A 17,550-nucleotide genomic window follows, 5' to 3' on the forward strand; every position below is an offset into this window, starting at 1 on the left:
TATTTTATTGATCAAACTAGGAAAAAGAATTTTACTAAATCATGTCAGAGACACAGAGCTGTCAGGAGGTTAAAAGCGAGGTTAGAGTCCTAGGAACTTGAAAAATGTTCTTTCCCTTATCCAATGTAACTTTTACCATTCACATGCTTTTTTCTTAAAACCATCCACGGAATGAGTTTGGCCAAAGAGTACGAAACTCCTTATACCTTATTAATGTGTCTTGATTATTCTGTAAATCCTCAGAATTAAATTACTTCATGCTAGTATTAAGAAATGTAAACTATGCTAATGTTGTATTATATATTAAATGTTGAAAATACATGGTTTTCTAAAGGGTAACTTCTGGTTAGCTACATTTTTTTCCAATTCATTAAATAAACCCTGGATAATTTTCAGGGTGGGCATTCCTATACCACAGCACCGAATTGTATAGTGTAGGGTGTTTACAAGAACCCTAAAGCATCTGAATTGCACTAAACACCAGGTGATGCAATTTGAGAATAGTCCCCTGAATTACTGCTGATAATTCACAGGTACTGAGAGGAAGAAGCAATGACAGTCTGAAGTCTAGGTCTGCTTCAACACACACTGGTATCCAAGGAAAAACTGGGAATGCCAGAGGGAACTGTTCTCTGAGTGTTACCACAGCCTCAGTTGATATCGTACATAACTGTCATTTTCCTTCAAACCATTCAGCTGTGCTCTTCTACAGACTGAATGCTTATTCCGAAGTCAAATACAGAAAGAAAATGTTAATTTTTTGGTAGTTAATTCATAAACTAGTTTTGGATTCTATGAATGCTCCATGACACTGAAGTGAATATACATACTTATACCCAGCACCCAGCAGGTCCACCACACCTCGGACATTAAGGGGGTGAGGTAACACCCTTAGATGACCAATTACCATTGAACAAGAGATCTTTCCTTACATTAACTCTGCCACTATAGCTAGGTATAAGGCACAGATGCATGCAACAACACCACGTCTGAAATGGATGATCTTTCAAAACTTTTCTGATAAACTTTAATAGCTTTCTACCAACCTGCACATTCTACACAGGGCTAGATCACACAATGTTGTTTTGCAACTAAAACACATCTATGATAGCCCTGCTTGAACAACCGAGATAACTCTCAGGTTAGTGCTGAACTCAAACCCAGATTTACTTCGAGAACTCTTCATGCAAGTTTTGCAAAAGAGCCCAACATCTAAATCCTACAGTAATCCTTTTCCTACCTCATTTATTTTTCCTTCTCTCACATCTCTTTAATTTCCAGTGTAATTCTTTAGGGCTTGCCTAAGTTTGTTTTCAAATAAGCATTCACTTGTTAATTAAGAAAACGATTTGTTTTTCTATGGCTTATCTTCACAAGGAATCACTACATCAACAGAGCTAACAGCAGCAGGAAAACGCATATGAATGCAGGACTATTCCCTGAGACTAGTGTTCCACAGAACACTGATCACACCAATATGCCTTCTTCCCATGCACCAGTAAGGCACACACCAGTACTGACTGCTTTTGCATTTTGTCTCATCTGCAGTCACACATTAGCCTGGCCTGGTACAACTGTACTGGCAAACAGGTAAACTAAATGACAAATGGACACATAACTAGCCCAGGGAAGAGCAAGATCAGAAGATGAAAACTAGGATAAGGAAGTGCATTGATAAGCAATACAAAGGTGTATGCTTTGATAACAGAAAACAGACATTTGATTTCCAGCCTCACCAGAATGATGCAAGCCCCCCAGACTTCTACTAAGAAAAATGAGAGAACACAGAGACTGGAACCTAGCACTGATTTTAAAAATTCTTTTTTATTTAGTTTTCATCAGGGTGAGATTTCTGTTCACGTCTACTCCTTGTTTAACGATTTTTAAGCTCAGTTCTGAAGTTCGCCTTCAGCTGGAAACTTCTGAGTGAAAGAATGACTCTGCCAGCGGCTGCCGGAGGAGATGTGGTCGCACCTGGCACCGTTGTGGTTAGAGGCACACAGCACACTCACAGACACACATCAAGAACACACCGCATACACGTACGGACAGACAGACAGCACTCCGGGACACCGCACACCGAGAGGGCACAGTGGTGCGTGGGACCAGTCCCACCTCTGCAGATTAAAGAGACGCATGGAAAAAAACCCCAAACCAACCAAGAATCGACTCAAAACCCGCGCACGGTCTCAGCCCAAGTTTGCAGGACGTTACCCCAAGCCTCAGGCCAAAGCCCCGCGGCCGCCTCAGCCTCGGCCAAGTAGGCGCGGCACCGCCGGCACACGGCAAGCGGAGCAGGAAACTTTGACAACAGCCGGTTCCCGCCGCAGACCATCCATCGCTGCACAGCAGCCGCCCTCACACCGTAGCTTCTCGGGCCGGAGGGGTCCGGGGAGGGCGCCCCGAGGCCAGGGAACCGCGCTGGGCCGAGGCTAGGGCGGAGGGGCGCTCGCCGCCTCCCCGGCCCGGTGGGGCGCGCAGGCCGCGGCACGTCCTCTCCCGCCGCCCGCTCCGCCCGGAGCCGTCCCCGCTCACCTGTCCAGAGTCTCGGTGCTGGGCTGCCGCGACCCCGCGCCCGCCGCCGCGGCGCCCCCCGCCCGCACGGCTCGCCGGCTCACGCCACCGCCCTCCACTGCCGGCCCTGCCGCCGCTGTCGCTCGCTCCATGGTTCCAGCCGCGCCGCCGGGATGGCGGGCAGATTCCCGCCTCTCCGCGGCGCCCCGGCCCGGCCGCCTCAGCCCAGCGCGCTGGGGCCCCGGCAGCGCCGACGGCTGTCACCTGGCGGCGGCGCCTTCCCAGCGGCCTCCGCGCCGGGAGAGGGGGCGGGCGGCGGGGCCGGGCCGGGCAGCTCCGGCCCATCGCCCGTTCCGGCCCCAGCACGGGGGCACGGCCCACGGCCGGCGCGCCAGGAAAAGGGCTGCTGGAGGCAGAGTGTTCAGCACTGACATCTTTATTTTCCCTTCCCCGCACATACAATGCAGACGGATGACGTTCATTGCTCCCCCCGACCCAACGCCTGACACACAGCGTCCGGCTCCAGAGCAGTCCCGCCGTATCCAAGAAGAGCGGCCGCCACGGTTAGTGAAGGAAGCGGTAGTACTGAGAAGATCCTGCGCTGTTACAGATCCTGTTTTCTCATGCAAGACACAATGCTCGCTGCGACACAACACCTGAACTCAAGGCAGAGGTTAACAATACATCAGAGGAGGTAGCACACAAGTCATGTCTTGGGTACAGCCGTAACAGTGATGCTGGGGGGAAGGGTAAGGCATGAGCAAATAAGGAAGGCATTCAACAAATAACCTTTCTAGATACATAACAAAAGCCCAGCACAAAACCTAGCTTATTCTCCTCATGTCCATGGAAGGAAGAATACAAAAAACCTAAACTAGCATTCCAAGACTAACATTTCCTATGGGAGATTGGGCATTCATTGCTGGTGATGCTGGCACCCCAGCTCTGCTTTTTCGCCCCTCCTAGAAAAGGCACTCAGCACCTGCAAGTCTCCACGACTTCAGAAGCTTCCCCAGGTGTGCTGCTGGCAGGGAACAGGCTACAGTGTGCACAGAGAACAGGAGATCTGTGCAGAACAACAGCCCAGAGCACCCAGTTAAGGGGAAGGAGAGAGATGTTCTGTTAGCATTGATAGGTTTGTATGCCTACAGTGACACGTAGTATTTTCCAGAACATACTGGATTAAAATCACCCTTATCTTGGTCTCATATGTAAAAACAGTTAAAACACTTATCTGCTGACTTGAAAAATTCCAAGCCTGCATAAAGCCATGTTAGAGCTTCAAAGACAAATTCAGCTGAAGAGTAATAGGAACAGAGTAATATGTAATGAAATAAGTGCAAAAAGATCCTTTCCATTATATTACACTCTCCCTAATGTAATAGGTTATCGTGTAGTGTTTACACAGAAAAAACTATTAGATTTTCAGAACTTTTTCACACCGCTCAGAGACATCACCAACATGTTAAACTCAAATACAGAAACTTTAAATATTCTAATAAAAATAGCATTTTTTTAATAAACCACAAGTAAGTAGAAGGCAAATATACCAGAATATGCATAGCTTTCAAAATGTAAAATACATCATGAACAACTGAGTATCCCTCTTCATTTATCTGATGTAATGAATCTTACCTTAACAAGTCAATATTGGGAGACAACACTGTTATTTTGGATACTGGAGAGCATAGATGGGAGAATGAAATTTAGAGGACAAGAGTCATATAATTCTGCATATTTAGAACACACATGCTGTATGCCCTGAACTTCCCTGAAAACATAGTGCAACTCAGTGCATATACTAAATTAAATCCAGAGGTGGTATATTTTTATTCCTTTGAAAAAATATTATTTTAAATATTCAGTGTCCTCTAAACTTTGATTTATTTTATGGAACTATACCTTTAAATTTAGTTTTCATATGCAAAATATTTACACTTTATAAACTTGCAGAATTTCTCATAAACTATATTTTATACACACACAAAATTTATATATAATCCTGTTATATCTTGCAGATCAAAACTCACCACACATGTACAATAATTTACAATGACAGAAGCCTCAAGCATCAAAATATTCCCTTTAAAATAACAATATTAGAGTCCTTTACAAATTCTGATTTGCAGTATTTCCTGGATTTCCTGAATATCATTAAACTTCTCAGAATATGTAAAACTTTAATTAAATATCAAGAGCAAAGTTTGTGCTGTGGTATGAAATGCTTGCAACTATTTTAAAAAATACCTGAAAGGAACACATTAAAGATTTACAAAAAGCCTCTGAAAGGTAGGCTTGAAACTAGAGCTCACTCAAATGTTCAATTTAAGTGCATACACTATATGCAAATCTTGGATACCAAAGCCCCTTAAAATACTTGAGAATAAATTTGCTGAACAGGAGTTAAATTAAACAGTAAAGTATAAATGTACAAGTCTTCAAAATTATTTCTAACTGAGAATTTTTGTCTATTTTGGTTTTAAAACTCCTTTAAACAGGCACATTTATTTTTAGAAGACAAACAGAAGATTTAATACTATGGCTATTGCTGGATATTTAAACAATATCTCTGTGGTTCTGTTTCTAATTATATAAACTTCTTTTGGAAACATTTAATTCTGTATTAATCCAAAGAACCAATGCTGCCCACAGTGATAATTTGTGCTGTATTTTAGTGCTGAACAGCTAGCCCAAACACAACTTCTCAGAATCCAGTACAACTTCCTTTTTTTAAAAAAAATAAAATCAATTTACAATAAAAAAGTTTCTTTTGATATCTACTGCACTATTTGAATTTTTTATTTAGAAGCATATCAGTGAAATGCCTTCCATATTTCTGTTTATTTAAAAAAAATGAAAATCTGGAATTTGTGGGTAATCAAAGTTTCAAAACTTCTCTCTGACATCTTGCAATAGAATTTATTTTTCTCTTACGAACTCCATGAATGCATTCCTAACAGGAATACAGACATACCTAATTTTATAAAATGTGAGTATTCCTATTGCCATTATTGTGTTTATTCACGACATGTAAGACTGAGTATGAATTTCCTTACAGAAACATGACCTAAAATGCAATAAATTAAAGCATTCTTACAAAAACAATAAATCAATTTAATTTCAATTGTACCAGACCTACCAAAATAACTCTTAAAGCCTTCCATAGCTACGAGTTAATTCATGTTCACAGTCCACAGGTTGTGAAAGGCACGTAATCGAAGAGTTGGGTTTGCTTTGAAGTCCTCCTCAAATGAAGAAAGTCTAAAATAATTTGTGTTAGGACAGTCTAGTGTAAGGCATTGAATATTCCTCTTTATGCTATAGACCTATGTTAAGCACCACTTGCTATTACAGTGTAGAAGAAGCCAATATTTTCTTCAAAAATGTGTTTGTACTTGGGACACCATTTGTGAGGGAGATGTTGATGAGGCTGATGAATTGGGTATCTTAGAATTATTTGTGATCTGAAGCTCTTCAAGTCTCCTGATATAGTCATCACGCAATGCAAGGAGCTCCATGTAACGCTGCTCCACGGGGTTTGGCTGCTAGGAAGAGATCCATGTTAGTCTTAGCACTTCACTCCAACTACTTATACACAGGCTACTAGAGTATCCTCGGCTTCCTGGTAGGTGTAGCATGTCATAGCTAAGCAGAAATACTCATTGCTGTAACCTGAGAAATTCTGCCTTCCAGCTGTCTCCCCCAAAGTCAATCTTTGCACAAAATCGTTTGTCTTAACTCAGTAAAATCAGCCACCACTTCCTGAAGCATATGGATTTTATTTTCTTGTTATCAAATATTGTGTGCAAGATAGTTACTCGTACACCTTGACCAAAGCCTTTTTCTTGACTTACTAAAAGGTTTCAGAGTCCAGAAGCCAAATGTCTCAGCATCTTCCCTAAAACAGTGTTTAGCCAGATTATTTTAGCTACACTGATCAGATTAAGATCTATGTCTTCATCATAAATAACTTCTCTCGCTGATGAAATTTACTTGAGTTTTTAATAGTCAATTTGCAACTTAGTGTAAACAAGTGAAATAAACTTTATTAGTGAATTCTCTAAGTAAACTTGCACATGTTTAAAATCAACTGTTCTGGCTTTCAGATTACTCATAAAGAGCTTTTTAACTGTTTCCACTTTCAGCTTAACTTCCTTTTCAGATTAATGAAAAAAATGACAAAGAACTATTACAAATGACCAAAGCAGAGAGAGAGCCTAAAGTTACCTTGGGCTGAATATACCTGTCTAGAAGTTGTTCACAGCCTGTAATTCAAAGCTATCAGCAGTGGAGTTTCAGCAGCAAATGGTTAAACACCTCACCAGTTCAAAACCAGTTCAACAAGCACTCCGAGATGCACCACTCACTATGCACCCATATGAGGCAATTGTGGAAGTTGGATCAATGCTAAATGCAGGTACTAAGATGACTAGTGGTATAGGATAATAGTTTTGCTAGCAAAACATACTTCTAAAGGAATGGCACTAAGAAAGGTCATAAAAAATAGTTCAGGCCACATGTTCATTATTCAGTTGCTTAAGTGAGATGAAACAAATTTCATGTGCAGAAAAAAAAAGTTGCATTTTGTGTACAAAAATAGTGAAAATGAGGGACCAGTAGTAGCAGCATGGAATACTATTACAGTAATTTCATGATTACAAGCCGCACCAATTATAAGTCGCACTTCCGGGGTGTCAGCAATGTTTCGTTTTTCCTCCATAAATAAGCCGCACCAGATTGTAAGCCGCACTTTCGTTCGCAGCAAGGATCCACGTGCAACTTTCACAAAGTTGCCAATTAGTAACAGAATCGTGGGATTACGGGGTTTACTGGCTTGGCCCTGCTTGGGGCGGCCGCCAGGGAGAGGCCCCAGCCCCGCTCGCCACTGCCGCCGGGAGGAGGGAGAGGGGCTTGCCCGGCCGATACCGCCGGGAGGAGGGAGAGGGGCATGCCCGGTCGGTGCCGCCGCCGCGCCCCCCGGGGCCGGATAGTGCTGCCGCTGCGCCGCCACTGCCCCGCCAACCGGGGCCTGGCAGGCTGTGCCTCGGCTCGGGGCTGCTGCTGGCTCGGACTTCTGGGTTGGGAAATTTCCAAAATTTGTTCATATATTGGCCGCTCCTGAATGTAAGCCGCACTTCCAGTTTGGGAGCAAAATTTTAGTCAAAATGGTGCAGCTTATAATCGTGAAATTACTGTACTTAGGTTTGCATCTCTAAGGAGGTGCCAAAAATCTTTCCCGAAAAATGGCAAACTGCATTTTTAAGTAGATCTGCAGCTAATTTGCATGTATTCCAATCCTTCACTTTCTAAATAAATCTTTATATTCACCTTTTGCAAAACACCCTCATCTTTCACAGCAAGTAACAAAAGCTTTAAAACCAGAACTTCCAATTCCAGTAGGCAATGTACTTGTAAAAGGCCACAGCAAACTGCCAGGCTTTCCTGAAGCCTCTAAAGCACTGTAAATAATATAGGAGATCAGCTGTGGAAAAGTAAGGGTATTGCTTGAAAACTAATGACTCATGCCAAGGGCTGGACTGTGAAGATTGCTTCTTTCAAACAAATTGCTCCTCTCTCTTCTTGTATTCAAATCTCCACAAGCTGTTAAAAATGACAAAAAAGTCTACACAATCTTTATGTGCTACATGGCTGAGATTTCCAGCAAGATGGTAACAAACACTGAGTGTCCATATGGATTAAAACCACAGAACTGAACTGTGTCATTTGATAAATGGTTTTCTGGACTTCCAATCTGATCCACTTGAATCATTTTCAGTGACGGCTTTCATGCACAGTGTAAACAATGCAGGGTCATCAGTGTTACATAAAAAAATTAAATCTTACCATCAATACATATAGCTTTGAAAGAGAAAGGACTCCAAAGGTCATTTCATTTATAAATCATTTCATCTGTAAATCATTTTATACTGTCTCTCAGCAAAAGGAGAAAAACCAAGCAAATGCAACTGTGCTTGTGTTGCTAATGCCCCAAACTCTACTGGGATCAGCAAGCCCCATTTCTAAGCATAGTCATTCAGGATCTAGTAGCAACAAATGGCCTTAGACATGTGTCCCAGAAAAAGGGCTAGAAAGAGCTCAAGGAGGACTTACTACTACACAGAAAAATAAGTTCAATGAGCTACGAGAGAACTAAACATATACTTTCACTTTTTTCCTCCATCTTTGCAAATATAACATTAAAAACCTGAACAGATTACAAGTACTGCTCTACAAGTCAGTTATGACACAAAATCCTTATTTCCAATGTCTAACAGCATGTTATAGAGAATCTACTTACTTGTTGCCGAATCCTTGGGTTCCACCTGATGTAGTAATTGACCCAGAGCTCTAAATGCCGCATGCTGGCTACTGGATAGAGTGCTCGATTTACCTCTTTACTATAAAAAGGATTGGTGTATTTAGATTTTTCACTGTTTACCAAAGACCATAATGATAATGTTTTCTCAGCCACTTTCTAAAATGAAATAAAAATAAGAACATAATATAATATGATATAATATAATATAACCAAGAAATCCATCATAGAAGCCATTGTTACAGTCTAAAATTTGGTTTACTTAGAAGCACGATACATTACTGTATTGGAAAGATTCCAAACCCAGTGCCTGACAAGTATTCTAGTGACTGCATGGCACTACTGTATAAGAAAAAAGCGTTTCAAAAATCACTGTCTGCAAGGACTATAACCAGATACAATCCAACCAAAAATTTTGCAATCACCTAAAGACAGCAATGCAGTAACACAATCAGTGAATTGACTAACCTCTTTTTCTCTGAGAAACTCGCTGTTATACAAGAAAGTGCCAAATCGGCAGCTGTACAAGTGATCCAGGATTGTAATCAGGAACTGCTCATTGAATTCAAAGGCCGTAGGAAACTAAAACCAGGAAAGAAAAACTCAATTGCTTATGTGGAAAACACAGGCACATGCCCTGACTAAAAGCCTGAAGGTAAAGTTTAGAAGTGTGGATACATCTACAAATAATTTTCAGGTAATACTTTCATACACTTTATAGCAGACTAAGAGTTCCACTGACCCACAGTGTCCAACTTTCTGAAACTAGCCACTGAAAAAGTCTCAATGTTCTGCCTACCTTTAATTCTTAAAAAGAATAAAATACATAATGGTTACACATACACTTTTACTAGCAAGACAGAATAAGACAATGCACTCTTACAGTGCAACACCAAATAGGAAGATAAAGGTCCTGACCCTTAACCCTAAATGGACTAAGTTGACTGCTTTGGTTCTTTACTGATATTACAATGTTTAAATCACAACAGCACTCAAATGCTCCCTAGCTTCCTTTCTAAGCATTGACAAAACAACATGTGTCCCTGCAGTTCAAGGGACAGCTTCATAAAATGGTCAAACAAAACAGCAGACCCCATTAAGACAGCTGGGTGCAATTCCTGTGAAAGTTTTCTGCTGGGTATGAAATATCCCTCAGTATGTGTCTGAGAATCCCGTATCCAGGAGCACCAGCCGTGCCTGCACAGCCAGTGCTATGTCCAGCAACATAGCCACAGCCTGTACTTCACTTTCACAGAAAAAATTACACTTTTTTTTACAACAGGTCAGAGCAGAGGGGTATGCTGTCCTCTTCAAATACTTCTTAAAAAAAATAAAGATGTAAGGTTTTAATTCAGTAATCTCTTGATACTGTTACCTTCTGAAGAACAACACAACATACCTGTTTAGACATCTGCCACACACAGTCAATAAACTGGAGAAAGATGGGTGATCTGTCTGCATCAGCATGATTTTTATCACCATGGCCTATTCTCTGAAATGAAGCAAAGCAGCCTCCTGGTAACTGAAACATGCTATTTTATGGTAACAGACACAGTTTCTTATTTTGCATTAGAGCATTAATTCTTTTGCAATAACGCAACCCACTGTTATAATTTCAAAATTAGTTAGTGCACCAAGGAGAAGAGATTAAGATACAGAGAAATACTGCAAAGTTGTTACAAAGATGTCTGAAAAAAAATCCAAACTGATAACCAGTCCTGTTATATATACCTGCTGATTATTAGACAAGTAGAACTGTTGAAGCATCAACAGTTATGTACCATTATCAACAGACTATGTCTTGATTGACTTAAAATATAATCAAGACATATTCTGAACTACATTTACATGGTAAGTCTGTCAAAAGCCAAGTTGCATACTTTGTCTTCCTTTTTAAGTCACTGCAGGACCTAGATCATGAAATTATCCACACAATCTTCTCTTTCTCCTCCACTCTTGAACCTTAACATTCACCCTGAGATAGTAGGCAAACACGAACAAGATCAAAGAAAGTTCATGTTCCTGATACAAAATGAACAAAGTTTGGGTAAACCCCTTATTCTGATGTGCCCAAAGTAACAATCAAAGGAATTTGCCCCACAGACAAAAAGTACATTTGGTAAAAGCTGTTTGCTTCCTTTTTGCATTTGATAACTGAGAATAGGTAAGAGATTCAGAGAAAAAGAGTTTCTATTCATTCCATAATTCTGTTTGTGTGTACTTGTTTGAGGAGACAAATGAAAAGCGGGTATGTTGACCTAAGATGTTGTCTTATCTGCCTGTAAGATAGCAACCTTAATGCCTCAAGGACATGAAAAATCATAAGAGCAGTACACTACTCCGTACAATGGCTTGCAACATATTTTAAAATAATAGAATTGAATGGGAGGAAATAGAGACGAGGGATTGCAGCTGAATCAGATAACAGTAACAAATTACTAGAAAAGGGGTTTAAAGAAAAACAAACTGGCTTCCCTGCTCTTCAGTCATGTTTTGAAATATTTGTTATCCATTAAAAGCCATATACGTGTTTAGTATGGAGTGAAAGTCTGTCCACTTCCACTATAGTTAGCAGTTTCGGAATGTCTATCTTCCATCTATAATTATGTCTCATATTTGAATGTATAATTAGAATTAAATCCACATAAGCAGATTTATCATCTGGAGAGTGCAGTAAATTCAACATGCATAGAAAAGCTGGGGTAGGGAATTCCTTTTCAACAAGGAAACTTATTGCTCACCTCATTTGATATAAAATATGGAGAGGAACTATTAAGTAGTCTACTATTTGGATATTTGATATTAAATAATCCAAATTGCAACCCTGGTGTCATAAAAAACATGAAGCTTTTGCCAACCCAGACAATAAAAGTAACACTTCTCTTCAACTCCCTACTAAAAGGGAAAATGAAACAACAACATTTTCAGAGAGGAAGTTCAGGATCTGCTCTAACTGCACTAAGTGTCTAGTTTGCACTCTTCAAAGTCACAGTTCTATCAAATAATTATCAAGCTAAAACAGAGTATGAATGATCAAAATATTTTATGCTTGCATTATAATTTTATCATAGAATAGTTAAGGTCAGAAAAGACCTCTGAGATCATGGAGTCCAACTGTCAACCCAGCACTGACAGGTCCACCACTAACGCACGTCCCCAAGCAACACATCACATGTCCTTTAAATCTCTCCAGGGATAGTGCCTCCACCACCTCTACAGAACCCTCCAGAAAAGACTAACCTTCACTATAAGCTAAATAAAAATTCACAGTAGTCTCAAAAAAGAGTGGCCTCAACCATTTCCAAAGATTACTACTTGACCGAGCAAGTTGGGAAAATAACAGTCTAAGCAAAGGAATTACTTAAATAATTCTTATTGCCGCTACACTGTCAGACATGAATTTGCTCATGATTGAGCAAATCATCTGGAAGGGAGGCCAAGTCCTGCCTCACTATTTGGAAAAAAAACATCTGTTGAGCAAGAACAAAATCTTTGATTACCCAACTAAAATCAAGGGTTTAACAAAAGGAAACAGATTATTTGAACTTATTAATAATGATGAAGAACACACAAATCATCTTTTTAAGCTCTGTGTTAAACCATAACACACGTTTGACTACAAGTCACCTAGTTACATCATCTAATTTTATCTGCATCCTGACTCTTTTAACTTTTTAAAGTAAGAAATAAAATATGAGAATAAAAAGTTGAGCCACTGGCTTCACATTTTCCAGTGGTTGTACCAAGACAGAATACTAACAGATTTATAAAACATATCACTGCTAAACAACCACAAGTAAGTACACAAAAAAACCAGACTACATCAGCTATCACTCCCAACACCCAAAATATAAACGTCCTAAGCCTCAAACCACCTTTATAATGTCAGATCAAAAACTGCCACTGCCTACAAGCACATGTAAATGGTGAGGTGATTTATGCTAAGTAGCTATACATGGATTTCCAAATGACTGCAATACTCTTACACATTCACAAATGTAAAATGGTCATGAAACACACACATAGGTATATTTTTCCATTTCTTGATTTTTTCCAGATTCCATATTTTCCAAATTTTAGTAATATTAACCTCTTTAGAATATTCCACTGGGGACAAAATATCCATGCAAGTAGCTTCTACTGAAGTTGTAGAAAGTTCGGACTTGAGAATTACAAGGTTCAGCACCAACAAGCAACACTGTTGTCATGTTTATAGTAAGTAACAGCACAGTCTCCCAGCAACCTAATTTGCTCCTCCAGGTTCCTCACATAAGACTTCCTAGTTAAATGGTTAGCTGCTGCATTTAGGAAAAAGTTCCACTACGACTTTGAAAAGTTTTCTAACACAAACATGATGAACAGGTTCCCTTCCAACTCAGAACATTCTATGAATTTTCTGTAAAAATTATTCACACACCTGTGAAATATTAAGGACTTGCTATGGAAGCAACTACTTAACCTTCTGCATTTCTAACCTTCTGCCCAGAATACAACTGAACAGAAGCAGAGCCAGCATTACCAGCAACAGCCTCTTGGGAGCTATTATGACAAGTTTAGAATATTTGGGAATCAGGACGCAAAATCTCACTTAGAAGACATTGGTGGGACTTGTTCATCTGCTTCTTGTGACAGTCAAAACAGCCCAAAGAAAGAGTGATGGAGAACCTCAGGTCCCAGCTTTATCTGATCTTCAGCTGAAGAATTTGAAAGCACATAATTTTTATGCTTCCTTATTTTCTTTGCTCAGTAACTGCAGTGACCCTAGCAATTCTATGCTTTTAAAAGGATGCAAAGGACAAAATATGAGTTCTCAGAGAAAGAACAGCAAGAAAAATATTAATCAAACAAGTCCAAACCCAAAAGTTCTGCTCAGTTTATCTGGAAAGGTTTTAAATCTAAATTCAAAAATAATGAAATGAATTCTCAAACCCTGACACAAAGTGAGCAGTTTAATACTGGAAGCTTTCCAGAAAGTCAATACCGCACAGTCTTTGCAATTATCTTCTAATTCTTACCGATGCAAACTTGTGTCCAAAGCTTATCCACTCTTTTTGCACGAGAACTTCAAAGCCTTCAATGGTTCTGTAGTAGCTGTCCAGCATGAGCATGGCTAGGGAGGTGAGCTGAGCCGTGCGGTCCCAGCCGTCACTGCAGTGAACCAGCACCGAGCTCCGGCCCGAGGACACCTTATCTGCCACCTGAATGGCTCCTGTCAGAACAAGCTGGCAAGGAGCAACACACACCAAACAAACACAGCTTATTTCTGGTCAAATCATAACACTAAGCTGATTTCTTTGCATCTGAATTAATTCTATTTCCATTAAAAGACCTGAAAAGAGCAGTGGAGTTAATTGGAAAATAATTTTCTAGGAGATCAAGTGAATTTTTTGCATAAAATAGAGAAACAGACTGGTTCCCTAATCCCTTAGTACGATCAAATTCATCTCACAGCAAATTCTTAAAAAACAGGGCAGAAAACAGTAACCTTGATAAACCAAAGAACATAAGCTTCTTTTTCAAAGAAAGAGGGGATTTACCACAGGATATAATCTCTTAAAATTCAGTGTTATTTCATCTGACTCCTTTCTTTGAACTAAATGACTGAATTATCTCAGTTGTTGGAAAAATGAGCTTGCACTCTTTTAATATACTTATTTTCCAAATATTAAATTAAGATGAAAATTTTATTTAGTAGGATTCATTACATAATACTCTAATTACTTTTGCACAGCTGTACTTGAGGCAAAAGATTCAAAGGTTGACTAGCAAGAACACTGGTGAATTACCAGCTTAAGTATTTTATTTCTGCTAGCAGATGAAAATTACAAAAGTTACTAATAAATTTACAAAATTTATTTACAAAACCATAATTCACAAAATGAAGTCACATACACACTGACAACTGAAGTATTTATTAGTATGTCACAATGACAGTCAACTGCAGGCCTGTGTTGCAAGAAACCAAAAAAAAATCAGTTCTCATGTAAAGCCAATCAGACTAAGAATGCATTTTTCTGCCAAACACTCTTAACTTGAGGCAGGCAACAAACATTCAATTTCACCTGCTGTTGCTTAGTTATGAGTCTCATAACATACTCTAAGATTAGTTAGCCAAAAAGAAAAAGCCAACATTCAGGGATGTTGTTGTTTTTGTAGTTTAAGTAGTTTGATGTATTTCAAAGTTTAGCAAAGAAAGCAAGTGTGATATTACAGATTTGGACAAACATTTTTCAAACAATCAAGGAAAAGTTACCTTTATATGTTCTAACCAATGGGTTGATTCCAGACTTGACAACCAGTGTGATTCTTCCACATTAGGATAAACAATATCCTTCAGCTTCTTCAAAGATTCCCGCATGACATGAATATTATGAATGTCTAAGAAGAAAAGTTCTGCATTGGGATATGCATCTTCACCTTCATATCCTCCCCCAGTTGCCTACAAACAAGAGATCGGAAATTAACTTGAGTCATATACACACTCTTTTCAACACAGCAAGAAGAATGAATGTCATTTGACATAGAAATTGACAAAACTGATAAAATGTTTGGCCAAATAAATGTAAGAGCTCAGTTAAGAAGAAGATACCTTTAATTTAAAAATTATGTTCAAGAACCTTAGATTCTGTCTTTAAGAAGTAAATTAGCAACAACTAACTTTTCTAAAACTAAATTTTAGTGCTGAAGACTAAACACATATTTAGACTGTTACGGTGTTAAAGAGCCTGTTCTGCTGCTGCTCTTCCAAAGCATTTCAACACCACTATTGCAGAGAATATGCCCAGCCACAAAAGGAAGCAGAAAACCCACATGTATTGTACCCACATGCAATGCCACCGATGAAGACTCTTCAAAGATAAGCATTAAATCATTTTTATCATGAAATCACCTTTAAGATCACTAAATCCATCCATTAAAAATCAAGTAGTGACAAGCCCATCACTAAACCAAGCCCCCAAGTGTCATATCTTTTAAATACAGTAATTTCACGAATACAAGCCGCACCAATTTGACCAAAAGTTTGGTGGAAACCCGGAAGTGCGGCTAATATTCGAGGGCGGCTAATACATGGACAATATTCTAAAAGCTGCCAACACGGAAGTGAGAGCCCGCGGCAGCCCCAAGCCAAGTTGGAGCCCGGCCGGCCCCGGCTGAGGTGGGAAAGCCTGGCAGAGGCGGGGCCAGCAGTGTGGGGGGCGGGCGGCTGAGCCCAGGCCAGCAGGGCGGGGCAGGGGGGGCGGCAGAGCCCGGGCTGGCAGGGCGGGGGAGCCCAGGAGAACTGGGGCTAGCAGTGCAGGGGAGCATGGCAGAAGCAGGAAGGCCGACGGGTGGGGCTGCCTGGCAGCGGGGGAAGCCCAGCAGAATCGGGGCCAGCAGCGTGGGGGAGCCCGGCGGTGCGGGGGCCTGCAGTGCCGGCCAGGGCGAGGAAACGCAGGAGCAGGGCGGCCAGCCCGCCGGCAGGGTGAGTAAACGCAGCAGCAGGGCGGCCGGCGTGCCTCGCAGCGGCGGCGGGGGCCGGCCCGCCAGCAGGGCGAGTAAACGCAGCAGCAGGGCGGCCGGCGTGCCTCGCAGCGGCGGCGGGGGCCGGCCCGCCGGCAGGGCGAGTAAACGCAGCAGCAGGGCGGCCGGCGTGCCTCGCAGCGGCGGCGGGGGCTGGCCCGCCGGCAGGGTGAGTAACCGCAGCAGCAGGGCGGCCGGCGTGCCTCGCAGCGGCGGCTGGCCCGCCGGCAGGACGAGCAAACGCGGCAGCGAGGCGGTGCTGACGGGAGAGGGGGGCCAGTGAGCCCGGCGGCGGCTGCAGCACCACCCGGCCGGCCCCGTCGGTAACCATGAGCGGGCCGAGCCTTCCTGGCCCCGCCCCGAGCCAGTAAATCCCGCTCTGCCGCGATCCTGTTACTAATTGGCCAATTTGTGAAAGCTGCGCACGGATTCTCGCTACGAACGAAAGTGCGGCTAATATTCGGGGTGCGGCTTATCTATTGACAAAGACAGCAACATTGTCGAGGCACCGGGGGTGCGGCTTATAGTCCGTGCGGCTTGTATTCGTGAAACTACTGTACTTCCAGGGACAGTGATTCAACCACTTCCCTGGACAGCCTTTCCACAAATAAAATTTTCCTCTGGCGCAACTTGAGGCCATTTCCTTTTGCTCCATCACTTGTAGCCGGGAGAAGAGACTGACCCCCACCTAGCTACAATCTCCTTTCAGGCAGTTGTATAAAGTGGTAAGGTCACCCCTAAGCCTCCTTTTCTCCAGATTAAACATTACCAGCTCCCTCAAGCTCAGAGAGCTGCAACATTGCAGCATTTTCTGCAGACAGCAAAATCATGCCATAAATTTGGATAAATAAGCTTTGCCTTTATATGCCATTGCAGCCACCAGCTATACATCAGACAAGAGCCTAAAGCACTGTGTAGCCTTTCCCCGTGAGTACCACTACACTGCTGTACAGCAGTACAGTATCTCTATTCTGTGCTCTGTGTCTCTTTTCTCAGATGTTATCAGAACTGCCAGGCTATGCAGTTAAAGAAGTAACGAGTGTATTTTTCTCTTTCCTTTGAGCATTATGACGTCTTCATGAGGAATGATTATAATTTCAGCATCAGGGCTGCTGCAACTCCTGCCTGTCTTGACCTATGTACAAGGAACACAGCAATGCTTGAGCAGCACAGCCCAAGACTTTGCTTAGACAAATCTACACAGTTGTTCACAAAATATT

At 41.5% G+C, this 17,550-nt stretch overlaps 2 protein-coding genes across 11 annotated transcripts in view; both read right to left on the reverse strand.

Moving 5' to 3' along the window:
* The window catches only part of MTMR1 (myotubularin related protein 1), a 40,997-nt gene extending 38,379 nt beyond the window's left edge, over positions 1-2,618 (reverse strand). For 5 of the 8 annotated variants that reach the window (XM_033072226.1, XM_033072225.1, XM_033072224.1 and 2 more), the window contains exon 1: positions 2,536-2,594. The gene's annotated coding sequence lies outside the window, so the exon portion shown is untranslated. Of the gene's footprint in view, positions 1-2,535 lie in introns of all 8 variants that reach the window. The other 3 variants (XM_033072219.1, XM_033072223.2, XM_033072222.2) reach the window with 1 other exon arrangement.
* Positions 2,619-2,934: 316 nt separating this feature from the next.
* MTM1 (myotubularin 1) overlaps positions 2,935-17,550 on the reverse strand; it is a 45,285-nt gene continuing 30,669 nt past the window's right edge. For 2 of the 3 annotated variants that reach the window (XM_033072329.2, XM_033072328.2), the window contains 6 exons: positions 15,084-15,269; positions 13,846-14,052; positions 10,230-10,322; positions 9,299-9,412; positions 8,813-8,989; positions 2,935-6,059 (listed from right to left, as the gene is read on the reverse strand). In XM_033072329.2, coding sequence (XP_032928220.1) covers positions 5,892-6,059; positions 8,813-8,989; positions 9,299-9,412; positions 10,230-10,322; positions 13,846-14,052; positions 15,084-15,269 — 945 coding nt within the window. In that variant the 3' untranslated portion in view covers positions 2,935-5,891. The remainder of the gene's footprint in view (positions 6,060-8,812; positions 8,990-9,298; positions 9,413-10,229; positions 10,323-13,845; positions 14,053-15,083; positions 15,270-17,550) is intronic. The other variant, XM_033072330.2, reaches the window with a different exon arrangement.

This window comes from Catharus ustulatus, chromosome 14, assembly GCF_009819885.2.
Source record: "Catharus ustulatus isolate bCatUst1 chromosome 14, bCatUst1.pri.v2, whole genome shotgun sequence".
NCBI lineage: Eukaryota > Metazoa > Chordata > Aves > Passeriformes > Turdidae > Catharus > Catharus ustulatus.